The 13,874-nt window shown below is 42.3% G+C and overlaps 2 protein-coding genes across 4 annotated transcripts in view; one reads left to right on the top strand and one right to left on the bottom strand.

Annotated features, from left to right (window-relative positions):
* Positions 1–2,303: 2,303 nt before the first annotated feature.
* LOC106815942 (sterol-4-alpha-carboxylate 3-dehydrogenase, decarboxylating-like) lies at positions 2,304–10,955 on the bottom strand. The gene is made up of 7 exons (XM_014820475.1): positions 10,852–10,955; positions 7,068–7,274; positions 5,917–6,063; positions 4,752–4,880; positions 4,393–4,535; positions 3,850–3,952; positions 2,304–3,586 (listed from the first exon to the last, which is right to left on the bottom strand). The coding sequence occupies exons 2-7, from the start codon at positions 7,224–7,226 to the stop codon at positions 3,245–3,247; spliced, it is 1,023 nt and encodes a 340-aa protein (XP_014675961.1). The 5' UTR covers positions 7,227–7,274; positions 10,852–10,955; the 3' UTR covers positions 2,304–3,244.
* Positions 7,208–13,874, top strand: part of LOC106815940 (putative N-acetylglucosamine-6-phosphate deacetylase) — a 16,194-nt gene continuing 9,527 nt past the window's right edge. For 2 of the 3 annotated variants that reach the window (XM_014820472.1, XM_014820474.1), the window contains exon 1: positions 7,208–7,288. The gene's annotated coding sequence lies outside the window, so the exon portion shown is untranslated. Of the gene's footprint in view, positions 7,289–11,427; positions 11,455–13,874 lie in introns of those variants that run through there. The other variant, XM_014820473.1, reaches the window with a different exon arrangement.

The following is a 13,874-nucleotide window of genomic DNA, read 5'->3' as shown; positions in this document are numbered from 1 at the left end:
TGTGTGTGTGTTGTGTGTATTTGTGTTGTGGTGTGTTTGTGTGTGTTGTTGCGCCGCGCGGCGCGGCTGTATGTGAATTCGTGATGTCCTACTGGTGTGTGTATGTGTGTCACTGTGTGTGCGTGTGCGCGCGCACCCACACGTGTACGGTGTACAAGTGCGTGTATGTGCGTGCATACACATGTGCGTGTATGCGCGCGCATGTGTGCATATGTATATGTGTGTAAGCGTGTGTGTGACCCAGTGTGTGTGTGCGTACAAGCGTACTTACATATATCAGGCGCGTAGCTAAGATTTTATTTTTTCAATGAGCACGTGAAGTGTGCGAATCACTTAAAGAGCGCGCGGAGCGCGCTTCCTAGAGGGTGGGTGTAGGGAGGGGGGAGTCTCCCCCCTCCCACGCGAAGCGCGGAAGCTCTGACGTTTCATTAAATTATTAGAGAAAGAAGACGATTCGTTGTACCGTTCTCGACTCTTAATCCTGAATTTTCAAAAATAATATGGGATTTATTGTTAAACAAGATTTCGATTTTTTTTAGGATATCTTCAGAAATGAGCATCATGCATGTGATAAATATATTGACATTTAAATCAACCAATCACCAAACAATCAGCATTTCATCATAAGATTTCCATAATTGCTAGCAGGACTGTGTGACAGGTCAGACATACAATAAGAATACACAAGTAGCACGTAGAGAACCCGACCCGCTGTACACAAAATATTCGTAGAGCTCGATATTCATATTATTGTGTAGGTACGCATGATATGTTATGCCGAGCTGGATGAAAGGCGAACTGCGCTGGGCTCAAAGCTCATTTCACAAAATATTTTTAAATAATTAAAAGATATCCGTTGTTTCTTTTATAATCTTTTTAACACAGTCTTTGTCATGTGTCTTTGTATGCTCCTTTTTCTTCCTACGTCCTCTTACTTTTTTCTCTTCTCTCTCTCTTTTTTGGCCGGCGTTTTTTTTGGGGGGGGCGACCGCCCCCCCCTCCTGGCTACGCGCCTGACATATATGTGTGCGTGCATGCGCATGTATGTATTTGTGTGCGTATGTGAGTTTAAAACGTTTAAATTTTACCATTAAATAGAGAAGAAAGAAGAGAATTCCAATATGGAATGCCAAAAACAAAAAAAGCTCAACTTGAACGGATTCTCCGAAGACGACACATGAGAAAAGCAGTGATCAGACTCAGATCGATAGTACAACGAATGGGGTTCATCAAACAAGAGGGAACACCAATTTTGCGTGACTGTGATGAACCTTGTAAAAAGGGTATAAGTTTGGCATGCAGAAGGTTTATAAGCAAACGGGTCAAACCCCCAAAACAGCGTCAACGTTTACGGTTATTAAAATCATAGCCTCTTAATGAATATTCTTTAAAGTCTTCAGTTATATTTATGAATAAGGCTCTAGGGTTTATTGTCCCCATGGCAGATTCATTCGGGACATAGTCTGTGGTCTGTAGATAAATGTGTAATTTCAATGACGTACTAGTCATGGTCTCTTTTGCAGGTACCATGGTTTTGTGCAAACGCTTATATGAGCATATGCTACGTTAGCCAGTCCTACCGAATTTTAGTGTGCTTTGTAGCATTGGGTCTGGGTACGCGCATGCAGCGAAGAAATGTTTGTTAATGATTTCTTTTTAAAATGGCTGATTCATTAATGAACATGCATACTGTCTCCTAAAAGAAATGACATTTTGTTAAAAGTATTTGTTTAAAAATAAGAGGACATACTTAGGAGCAATTTTCTATTAAAAACAGGATCCGATTGCCCCACTGAAATAATAAGACGGAGCTCAATCTTCTTAACATCCTAATTCTGTACAAGACCGAGTGAAATTATTCGCACATTATTCTTTGACATTGGTCAGAATATTATTTAGCTTACAATCACAAGATCTCACGTTAGAAACGGAAGGAAGACCGTCCGTTCGTGCGCGAGCGTGTGTGTACGTTATTGTATACACATTTGACTCTTTTGGAACAGTCTAGATGTGCTTCACATGGGAGACTCCTCCTGAGCTGTCATGCTTCAGCTAGCTTCTAACTAGCTACTCAAGTTCACAATTTTGGGGTAGAGACATGAAAAATTGCAAGGGTCTTATCCATGGTCACTCAAACACTGAATGTGTGTATGCATGCATGCGTGCGTGCGTTCGCGCGGGTAAACGGGAGTACGCACACGTGTATTGAATGAACAAACGTATTTGAAAATAACAGCGTGTCATAACAGCAAAATGGTCGTCAAATTTTAATGCTAAATGCACTCATAATAGATATTATAATATAATATAATATGCACTCATTCGTGTATTTTTATTATGATAACAAATATATTGTTCAATGACATTTTATACGATTTACTTGTCATCTAACTAGTAAAATGAAAAATTGTGGGTACAAATTTCCTCACATAACATGGTCACACCCATTAGGCATTACCATCAAGATAGGATAAGACGTGGTATACTACATACGGATACGCAAATATCTTTCTAGCACCAACATAATAGTTTTCTTTGCTTGTATTATTCTATATAGTAAAATATCAGAAGTATATATAATTTTTATACATAAACAGAAATTACATTTATATACAAATTAAAAATATAGTATGACATATACGTGGCAAATGATTACCCTGTGACATTTATTCTAGAAAGCCTACAAGCAAACCATATGCACTACTTTCCTCTAGTATTTTATACCCTGCACAACATACGCCCATTAGTCCCTCCAACATGTTTATTAACGAATATAATTTACTTATCTGCACAGCTTTTACTTAAACAACCTGTAGTAACGTTAGAAACAATTCCAAACTGAACAAATTACCTTTAAAAAATACTGCATCACCTGACTTAGATATCACGACTGCACAAGAGCAAATCTATACATATTACATTGATGTATAACTGTTGCCATAATATATGCCATATACTTGCCTGCCCATGATTCCATGTCCAAATCTAAAAATGATCGCCCTTGCATTGCACGTAACTAACTCACTGATGATTCAACGCATCTAAGTGACATACGACAAAAATAGCTACAAGTCACTCAGCGCATCACAGCCATTCTTCAATCACACCACCTAGTCACATTACCTGCTCTGTAAAAGCCGATTATTGCTATCCACGACGATTAACAATACCCCACTTCGTCAACACCGAGGTGCGAGCGACAGGTACACGTACGCTAAACTCAACCTCCCTCCTCCCGAAGCGATCACGTCACGACGTTGTTGCGTAAGTGCGTGAAGCTCTCCAGTGTGCGCTCGATGGCCTCGTTCATCGGCACGAGCGGCCTGTAGCCGAGGTCGCGCTTCGCCGCCTCGCAGCTGTAGAAGTGATGCGTGGCGATGAGCGCGACGCGAGACGGCGTGAACGTCAGCTCGCCGACGTCGTACAGCGGCGACAGCACGCGCTTGCACGCCGCCAGCAGCACGGCGATCACGTACACGATGAAGTAGGGCACGTGGTGGTGCGGCGTCGCGTAGCCGAGGCCCGTGAGCAGGCTCGACAGGAACGTCCAGAAGAACACCGGACTGTCGTTGGTGATGTGGTACGCCTGGTGTGGAACGACGATGAACGTTAATCTCGCGGTTCCTCCGCTCATGATCACTCGGCTTCTGCCGCGTGACACGATAGAGCGTGATAGGTAATCAATTACTTGTTATATTATTAGCAAGAAATATAGCTACGGGAATATTAGCATCAAGGCAATGAAATGAAGATCAGCTAAAAATTAAGAAAAACACACACGTGGCTATGAGTCGTATATAGTAAGTGTAAACAACGTGAAATTGTAAAAAAGAAACATTGCTTATCTACCTTCCCGGCTGTGTGGGAGCCTTCTCCCAAACTCTTCGCTGCGACAATATGCCCATGCACAACATTGTCAACGTAGGTCTGATCAACAAGATTCATGCCATTTCTGAAACAGAAGTTTTAATATTGAAACCCAAACGATAACATACCTCCGAATCTATCAGTATTTTTTACTTCTGAAAAGTGAATGTACACGAATGCATAAGAATATACTCATATTATTTCTCTGCATTTAGAACATTCAACGCTATTACACGATAGCAGAAATGAAATGCTAATATGCATATTTTTGCGCACTGAAATACCTCCAGGGATTTATCAGTATAATTTAACTGTGTAATGAAGATACATGCTACTGATTCACTTATCGTCTTCAATATGGTTATGGTATATCGATAATTACAAGTCATTTGACATCAAATACTTCACATTTAACCATGATAAAAGTGAATTTAAAGTCTGTGAAACACTCACGAATATATGAATACCTGATAATGACACACGTTATTTTAATATAATGATGCGAATACCAAACACGAGTCTCACCCAACAATGAATTTCATCTTGCCGGCCCGTGCAGCCTTCACTACGTTTGGAAGCATTTGTTGATCACGTGGGCCGAAAATACCGTGTGGACGTATGGCGATTGTGAAAAAGTTATCCTCCGACGAGTTCGCTCCAAGGACCACCTAGATGATGACATTTTAAAGCAAAATTGTAGGCAAGCTGGTGCCACCTGGATTGAACTACCAGTGATCGTCACACCATGTGGTCATTTAACTCATTTAGGTGCTAGGAAACATAATTTAGGAATCTCAAACAGAACAACGTTGTGATTACAATGCCCAGATACCTCATTTTACTGAGTTAATTTGCCGTTGACTGAATGCGAACATGGTTCCAACCTTCTCCTGCTTGATTTTGGTCTCAGTATAGTAGTCCATGGGCCTTTTGGCGTAGGGTGAATCTTCGGTTGCATTCATGATGTCCGAGCCGTCGTAGATCACGCTGGCAGTGCTTGTGACCACTAGTTTCTACAATAATGAGCGAATTACAGCAAGAAGACTAGAGGCTAGAGTAGCCATTTTTATGCCCACTAGTCCACCACAGCTTAAGGTGATAGGATGAGGGAGACAAACAGTTATCAAGCCAACTTACTTTATAACATCACTCATTTGTGTGGAATTAAAAGGGAAACATAATCAACATGGAGTTTATAGGAAGAACATGAAACCATAGCAGCTAGGGCTGCCTTTTTGCTGTGGATATTGGCCAGTTCTCTGGGGTACTACAGCAAGTCAGGGAGGGCAATCCTGACTCTCTGCCGGTGCCCCAGTGAATTCCGAGCACTGTGTGACGCTTGGTTACTTAGCGCAAGGCTTTGTGGCCAGAGTTTCATTGTATGCCTCACTAAAAGGTTCCCAAGGTGAGACAGCTCGGCAGTCTGTTATGTAATGATGTACAGTGATCTGTGAATGGGAATTACATCATTTGTCACCAGTTCATGCTATTTATAGCTCTGCCAGTGGAGTAATTACATAACTTAGAAGACATGCGAACAAGTTCACCAACTGAACCGATCCTATCACTACATACGCTCTTGCTACTTGCAACTGCTCCGTATTATATTTCCTATTTTTCCACTTTGTTCAATGCAAACAAACAGCTGTGACTTATGCATATATAGTCCGTAGCAGAGCTTATAATGATAATAATAATAATAATATAATATAATAATAATAATAATTATAAGCTCTTTGTCCGTAGTTATTTTGTGAATAAATTTGTACACGAAAATTCACAAAAACTTTTGTTTATTAACTAGTTTAAATAAATTTTGTTGGTTAAGAGTCTGAGAATGTATCGGGTGCTATCACTAACTATGCTTCATGAGCCTTATGACGGTGAGAGAAGTTATAAAAGGTAGAATAATAAAAGTGTGAAAATAAAGAGATAATAATAATCCCCTTTTAATCTTACTCCTGACTTCATGTAAGTAAAATCATGACAAAAGTGCACATTGTGACTTGTAAAACCCAAACGTGCTTGGCTTATATATATGATACGAACCTCCACGCCAGCCTCTCTGCAGGCATCGATGACTACTCTCATCCCGTCAACATTCACCCTCTCAAACAGCTCCCGGTTATCACTGGCAGCCGAGGGCGAGGCTGTGTGAAACACTACATCTGTGTTCCGAAGTGCTGGTAACAAGTCCTGTCAAACGTGACACCATGTCATTCAATAAGTGAACAATGAATCTGTAAGGCTAACCACACACCACAACTGTGTTCCCATGTGCTGGTCAAAAATCCTATAAACCACATCACCATGTCATTCAATGTGTTTATCATGAACCTATAAAACCATATTAAGACTAAATAATATAAATAATATATATATATATATAAAACTAAATCAAGTCATATAATAATAACAAACATATTAATAAATATTAATAAATTAGGATGCACTAATACAATGTAATGAGGCTTACCTAGATAAATGAAATGTTTCATTTTACCTTCCAAGCTTTTTTTTAGTGAACCATGAATCTATAAAGCTAACAAATGTAATTCTGCAATATCAGCTAAAGAGAGATACTGAAACAACTAATACTGACACAAACAGTAAGATAACTGATATAACATTTGAATTACATGCAATAAAGATTTAATAATAATAATAATAATAATAACAAAAACTTATTACAATCCACTTTGCATAACTTATCCTGATATCAATCTCTCACCCTACGAGCTCATTTATATACCACCTGGGGTGCGAAATTAACGGGAGTCCGGAGTCAAATACTCCCTGATTTACTGTCGGACTCTCTGATTTGACATATGCAGGAGTCCGTGTAACTCCCTGAAAATTCTGCCATACTATACTAACTAGTTCGTTCCAGAGCACGGCCTCGTGGAATTACCGTATTTTTCCAGCAAGAAAATTTTTTGTCCAAAGAAAATTTGGCAGACGTGCAACCGCACGAATCTTCAAAATAAGCATGTGTTATTGTTAAGATCTTTAATTTTGAACTTCAGACTGCGGACTCCATCATTTTGCCGCGGACTCCCTCTTTTTGAGGACAGGGAGTCCAGTCCGTTGGACTCCCGTATTCAAAACTTAATTTCTACCCCTGATATACTAACTACATATTATACATGCAGTAGGCTGAATACGGACGTTTTTAGTGATATGTATAATTATAACTGTACCTGCTTGTTACACAAATTTCCGTTGAAAAACCGCATTTTTTCATGCTCAAAAGTCTGCTGGATGTCAAACACATTAACACTGTATCCCTGTTCTAGGAGCATCTCTGCCAGCCGCCTTCCAAGAAACCCACATCCACCAATGACGGCACACGTTGCCATAACTGCTCGACTTGCCTTCTCTGCTTGAAACTGAACCAAGGCTGTCACCTGAAAATGGAAACGTAAGCAATACGATATAACTGAAATACAGCATGTTTTCTGGCAACTATTAGCCAACTAATACATTCCAGTATATATATAGTCTTGTAGCAGAGCAAAGGGCTTCACAGACAGAATATGCCACAGGTTTCAGGACAAGGTACATGTTGATGAATTCATGCCAGAGTCACACATATGGCCTGTAACATGAAACTTTACACTCTTCAGTACCATTACTCAGTAAATAATAAATTATTATGCAATATCTAATGCGCTATCAACTCAATTATATGCAGTCAACTCAACAACTATAAGAAAATTTGACAGAATGACATATTTTTTAGAGATTCGATTTTTCCCTGATGACTTGATTCTATACACACCACTCAAGGTGGGCTCCATAGAATGACATTTATAGGATAAGGAAGCTTGTCTGTTCATGCACTTGAATGAGCTCTTAATTAATCTCAACACCCTATAGCCTTGGTAGCTGCTCTGGTATGCTATAATGAGGGTTTCACGTCACCGCTAATCCAGACTCCTGCGTCTTATTCTCTGTGATCGTGTGTCTCTAACACTCGTCTTATATTATGGTCGCAACCTCATCCTCATAAATTGTGTATTCAAAATAAGTGTTTTCACCTCATATGCACACACATGCGCGCGCGCACGCACGCGTTACACACACACACACGCACACATGCGCGCGCATGCACGCACACACACACACACACACACACACACACACACACACACAATCACACTGCTACCACTGTCAATAACAGTATATAGCTATGAGAACTCCTTCGCATATTATAACGTGACACTCCTCCAATGACACCCGCCCAGCACTGGAACTGCATGAGGCAGAGTAAACAAATGGTTACAACTTACACAGGTACAGCTGAGCTAGTATTACTATTACTACTAGCCTCAGCTAATCAAAACGTGCTAGAGTTAGCTCTAGTAACTATAGCCCGCGTACGGTTGCCGCAGGCTGGCACTTGAAACGTCTCAATAAAAAAAGGTAAATAAACACGAAATGTATTTACTACCAAAGTTTTAATGTTTCTCTACTCTATTTCGCCTATTATTGCCGATAATTACTCGTAAATGCCGGTCAAATGCTCATCTGCAACACACAAGTACACCGCACGCACGCCCTGTGCACAAACAACATGTTCAAATAAGAGAGCAGGTAGGAAAGCGTAATCGCCAAATTCGCTCGACGCTCACTTCATTTCACACCTTCACAGCATGAGTACACATCCAATAGCTTCCATCTTGGTATCTATGTCAGGATTCTGCCCAGGATTTTTTTGTGCCGGGCGCATCCAGTTGCGACGAAGTCGCAAGATTCAAGCGCCGTAGGCGCAAAGCCAATCTAGGGGGGTCCGGGGGCATGCCCCCCTGTAAAATTTTTGATTTTGGATAGTCTGAAACTCAATTTCCTGCATTCTGAGCAATAAAAAGCCCATATATGAGACAGAACTTTTTTATCAAAATTTTTTTTTTATCTGGACAAAAATTAGTGCTGGGCGGAGATAACCGACTCGTTTATAGTGCCGGGCAGCAACCGCGAGTGCCGGGCACACCCGCCCACCGTGGGCAGAACCCTGTATGTGTAGCTAAATGTTCACTTGTTCGAATTATAACTCTGTCCTTTGTTCTTACCTACTCCTGCCAGAGATATCTCGTGAAATCTTGCAGGAAATGTTCTATCCGTGAAAATGTAAAGAGAAATATCATCCGAAAATCCCTAACGGCGCTACTTTCAATCGATCACTGTAGTCGTGTGCGTGACGTCATGCCCGCGCGCATTATGCTTGGCTTGGCGGGCCTCGAAACGGAGGCTTGGAGACAGGCAGCCGCTCATCCCGGCATGCAATGCGCCCCATTATTTGTGTATAAACAGACATCTCGTCCTTTTTACATTTTCACGGAGAGAACATTTCCTGCAGGATTTCACGGGAGTAGGTAAGAACAAAGGACAGTTATAATTCGAACAAGTGAACATTTAGCTACAGCATAGCGTTCGGCTATTTTCGTCATGACGTCACGACTGACAGCAGGCATCCCATGATACAATCGATCTTGGAGTCAAAGTTAGCCGAACGCTATGCGCATTGGGAATGCGTACGTCACTGGTCAACAGAAATGGCGCTGGAAGAATCGCCGCTCGTCGCTTCAAATTTTTGTAACACGTCATATTAGTTTAATACAGAGTATTGTGATACATAGAAAGTTCCAGGATAGCGGAGAAAGGTTCGTGTTGAGAATAAACCCAGTTTAGAAGTTATAGTCTCTGAAAACGCACCAGCAAACTGCCCTGAGTGATTCACTCAGGGGTTCCTCCACACAAAAGGATACGCTCGCATTGTAACCCTATCCTGTGTTTGGATTACATTATTGACATTGTATCTATACGGTACCTAGCTCCAAGAAACGGTATTGCTATGGTTAAAATACTGTATATTGACGTTAGTCACACAGCCTCGTCGGGTTATACGGTACCATGCAACTACCATAACTACTATTTTACTAGCCCGACCAGTGCTTAGCTCTAGTACTATAGCCCGCGTTCATTAACTGCCGCAGGCCCTGTGCGGCAGTTAATGAACGCGGGCTATAGTACTAGAGCTAGACCAGGCTGTGCGACGGATTGCCTATACGGTATTCTAACCCTAGCAATACCGTTTCTTGGAGCTACTATTTTACTAGTAGTAGTAGTACTAGTACTAGTAGTAGCAGGGTAGTAGTACTAGTAGGCCTATAGCTCATAGGGTCTATGTCCCCCAGGGTACTGCTGGAACGTACCCTGGGTACGGTCCGGTATACCAGAACGTACCCTGGTCACTATTTGACATGGTTAGGGTTAGGGTTAGGGTTAGGGTTAGGGTTCGGGTTAGAGTTAGGGAGTAGGCGTAGGTGACTCCCTAGACTCGTTAGTGGAGTAGGCGACGTACGGTCCGGCATATTAGATAGTACCAGGGTACGTTCCGGTATACCGGACCGTACCCAGGCCAGGGTACGTTCCGGCAGTACCCTGGGGGACATAGACCCTCTCAGCAGTACTATAGTCTATAGCCTATAGGCTAGCATAGGCTATAGCCTATAGCTTATAGCTAGCCTAGCCTTAGCTCTAGTACTATAGCCCGCGTTCGATTAACTGCCCCTGCGGCAGTTAATCGAACGCGGGCTATAGCCTATACTCTATAGGCTTAGCTCTAGTACTATAGCCGCTTACATTAACTGCCGCTGGGGCAGTTAATGTACCAGCGGCATTTAATGTAACCAGCGGCAGTTAATGTAAGCGGCTATAGTACTAGTCCGCAATGCAGACGTAAACTCCGCTTTGCTAATCTGAGGGTGCGGGTTTAGCTATTCCATTACTGGGGTCTGCGTCGGCTCGGACTACTATAGTACTAGAGCTACTATAGCTAGACAGGCTAGCCGCTACTAGTACTAGAGCCTAGGGCCCAGGCCAGAGCTAGCCTAGCCTAGGTTAGTCGAAATTTTACCTAATTTCCACATGTGAATAGCTATGAGCTGTTACAGGAATAAGTTATAATTGCTTCTGTTTTACCTTAGCACTAAGACAGATGTTTTTCTAGATATTGCAGATATAACACCGAAAAACTCAATCTGCAACCAAATGTGTACACACAGCGTTAGCCCTAAGTGTCAGCCTTAGACTGGTACCCGGTTGACAGTTCCAAACGCTACACTAACGTCAGTGTAGCGAAGGATATATGCCGGAGTGAAGGTGGCAAACGGGTACCAGTCTACGTCAACCTATAATCCAAAAACCGATCTAGACTGGTACTCGCTCCCAACTCGATTTACTCACATGATTACTCGATGGGTGAACCGAAGCCGAACCGAAGCCGAAAGGTGGGACCGGGTACCAGTCTAAAACCGATCAAACTAAAACATTACCTATCATAATACGATATTATCATAGAGTTGTATAATAATATAAGTACTATTATACAACTCTATGATATTATCATAGATATAATTGAATCTGCTAATATTTATTATTTTTATAGTCAAAGGGATATTATTATCAAGCTGTTTTGTCGAATTTGTTTTATGATATGTTACAAGTTTCTAGCATGTTTACGTAGCATGAGAACATGCCGACGTAAAACATCTCGAAATGCAGTGTAGGTCAAACAAACAAAATGTAGGTTTCGTTCTGAGCAAGGTTCTGAGATTTCACTTTCAGTGCATGCTACATACACAATGTCAAGACAAGAGCGTATAAAGAAGGCTTTATACGCCTTCTTTATACGCTCTTGATAATGTATAATTATATATAATATATAATTATAATATATTCCTCACGGACTGTCCAGTATCGAAGTAGAAGTATAGTACCTCTGTAGGCCTACCTAGTTCCTAGTAGTAGTACAGTAGTACTAGTACTAGCAGTAGTAAGATAATATAGGATCCTATATTATCTTACTCCTGGTACTAGTAGTAGTAGTAGTACTGCTGATAGTGATACTGGTAGTGATAGGGTCTATGTCCCCCAGGTTACTGCCGGAACGGGCCCAAGGATAGAGAACATGGGTCCCAATAAAACCAATGTGCCTAACCCTAACCCTAATTCTAACCCTGGCCCTAACGGCCCAAGGATAGAGAACATGGGTCCCAATAAAACCAATGTGCCTAACCCTAACCCTAACCCTAATCCTAACCCTAACCATAACCCTAACCTATTATATTGATATAATATTATATTTATATTGATGTAAATGACATTGTTTTTATTTGGACCCATGATGTTCTTTATCCTTGAACTCCGGAAGGCCCCCTGGGTACGGTCCGGTATACCGGAACAGACCCTGGTACTAAATACTACTATCTAATAGTAATATGCTGGACCGTACCTCGCCTACTCCACTAACGAGTCTAGGGAGTTGCCTACGCCTACTCCCTAACTCTAACCCTAACCCTAACACTAACAGTAACACTAACCCTAACCATATCAGCTAGATAGTTACCAGGGTACGTTCCGGCAGTACCCTGGGGGACATAGACCCTATCAGCACTAGTACTAGTAGTAGTACTACTACTAATAGTACTACTACCAGGACTCGGGGTGCTAAACTTTGTCGAATAAAACTAGGATTACTGTTTTACACATGTATTATTGTATAGTCTGTCCTCAGGTTTCTGTCATTGTCCCAATCACAGACACAGGCACTTGGAACGTCTCAATAAAATAATGGTAAATAAACACGATATGTAGGCCTATTTACTACCAAAGTCTTAAAGAGACTGTGTATGCGTTCAGACTCTAGACCCATTGCAGTGTATTATGGATAAATGAGGAGCTCAGTATGAGTATCCCGACATGCACTTTCGTAGGAGCCAACAAAATTACGTCAGAGGCACTCGCGGCCCTGATACGTGCACACCGAGTGAACGGTTTAGAATCTGAATATAGTGTAGGCGGTACAACAGACGAAGGGGGCGATGTATAATCAAAAGCGGGTGTTGCAGATAGCCAGCGTGTGTTGCACTTGCTGCTAGCACGTACGATGTACGTGCGTTGTGGAGAGCGGCGTTGTCGATTGATGAGCGGGTCCCCCCCCCTCGATTGTTTCATGACTGTAGCGCGAAGTGATGTCGCGTGCGTGCGGAGCAAGCTGGGTTTACACTGACGATTTTATGCAGTCAAGTTGGCATTTTTCTTCTTTCTACCAACCTCTCTATGTATGTTCAAAGTTCTTACGTTATCGACCGCGAGGCGGCAAACGTTTTAACATTTGACCCGTAGCGTACGCGCGGGGCGACGCGGATAGGCATTTTTGCACGTATCACATGCCGCCAGCGTGGCGCCTAAAGCAAAAACGTGCCCTCCCCCTAGGGCGGAGGGACACACCCCTGATTGCTGTTCTCTGATTGGCCACTTGGCAAAAAAACGTCCAACTCGCCTGCTCCGAGTCGGATATGACTGCTAGGGGTGACGGGCGCCTGGGAGGGATCCACTCTATGTTCCCCTGTTCCTATTTTCCCTTGTCCCTATAATCTTATTTTGCTTTACTACAGCTATGTATCGCCACATCATAACAGAACATAATATGCTATATCTGCCAAATACTCATAGGTCAACGTGCGCACGTAGCCATTGGTAGGCATAGACAACAAAATCGCTCTCTCTTCCCCTCGCTCTCTCTCTCTCTCTCTTTCTCTCTCACTCACACTCGCTCTCCCTCGTTGTCTCTCTCTTTCTTTCTCTTTCTCTCGCTCTTGCTCTCTTTTCCCTTTGCGCGCTCTCTCTCCTCCTTTCTCTCGCTTGCTCACACTCACTCTCCCTCGTTGTCTCTCTCTTTGTCTCTCTCTCTCTCGCTCTTGCTCTCTTTTCCCTTTGCGCGCTCTCTCTCCTCCTTTCTCTCGCTTGCTCACACTCGCTCTCCCTCGTTGTCTCTCTCTTTCTTTCTCTTTCTCTCGCTCTTGCTCTCTTTTCCCTTTGCGCGCTCTCTCTCCCCCTTTCTCTCGCTTGCTCACACTCCCTCTCCCTCGTTGTCTCTCTCTTTCTCTCTCTCTCTCTCTCTCTCTCTCTCTCTCTCTCTCTCTCTCTCTCTCTCTCTCTCT

This window comes from Priapulus caudatus, unplaced genomic scaffold (genome assembly GCF_000485595.1).
Source record: "Priapulus caudatus unplaced genomic scaffold, Priapulus_caudatus-5.0.1 Scaffold1244, whole genome shotgun sequence".
In the NCBI taxonomy this organism is placed as follows: Eukaryota; Metazoa; Priapulida; class Priapulimorpha; order Priapulimorphida; family Priapulidae; genus Priapulus; species Priapulus caudatus.
The sequence above is the reverse complement of the archived record's forward strand: the minus strand, read 5'-3'. Positions and strand labels throughout refer to the sequence as shown.

Bases quoted from the DNA above. Each gene is read 5' to 3' on its own strand.
- LOC106815942 (XM_014820475.1), bottom strand. From the start codon at position 7,226: ATGGCAACGTGTGCCGTCATTGGTGGATGTGGGTTTCTTGGAAGGCGG. The intron at 4,536-4,751 runs GTTGGAACCATG...GTCATCATCTAG, and splicing joins CCAAAATCAAGCAGGAGAAG to GTGGTCCTTGGAGCGAACTC. The intron at 3,953-4,392 runs GTGAGACTCGTG...CTTCTGTTTCAG, and splicing joins AAGATGAAATTCATTGTTGG to AAATGGCATGAATCTTGTTG.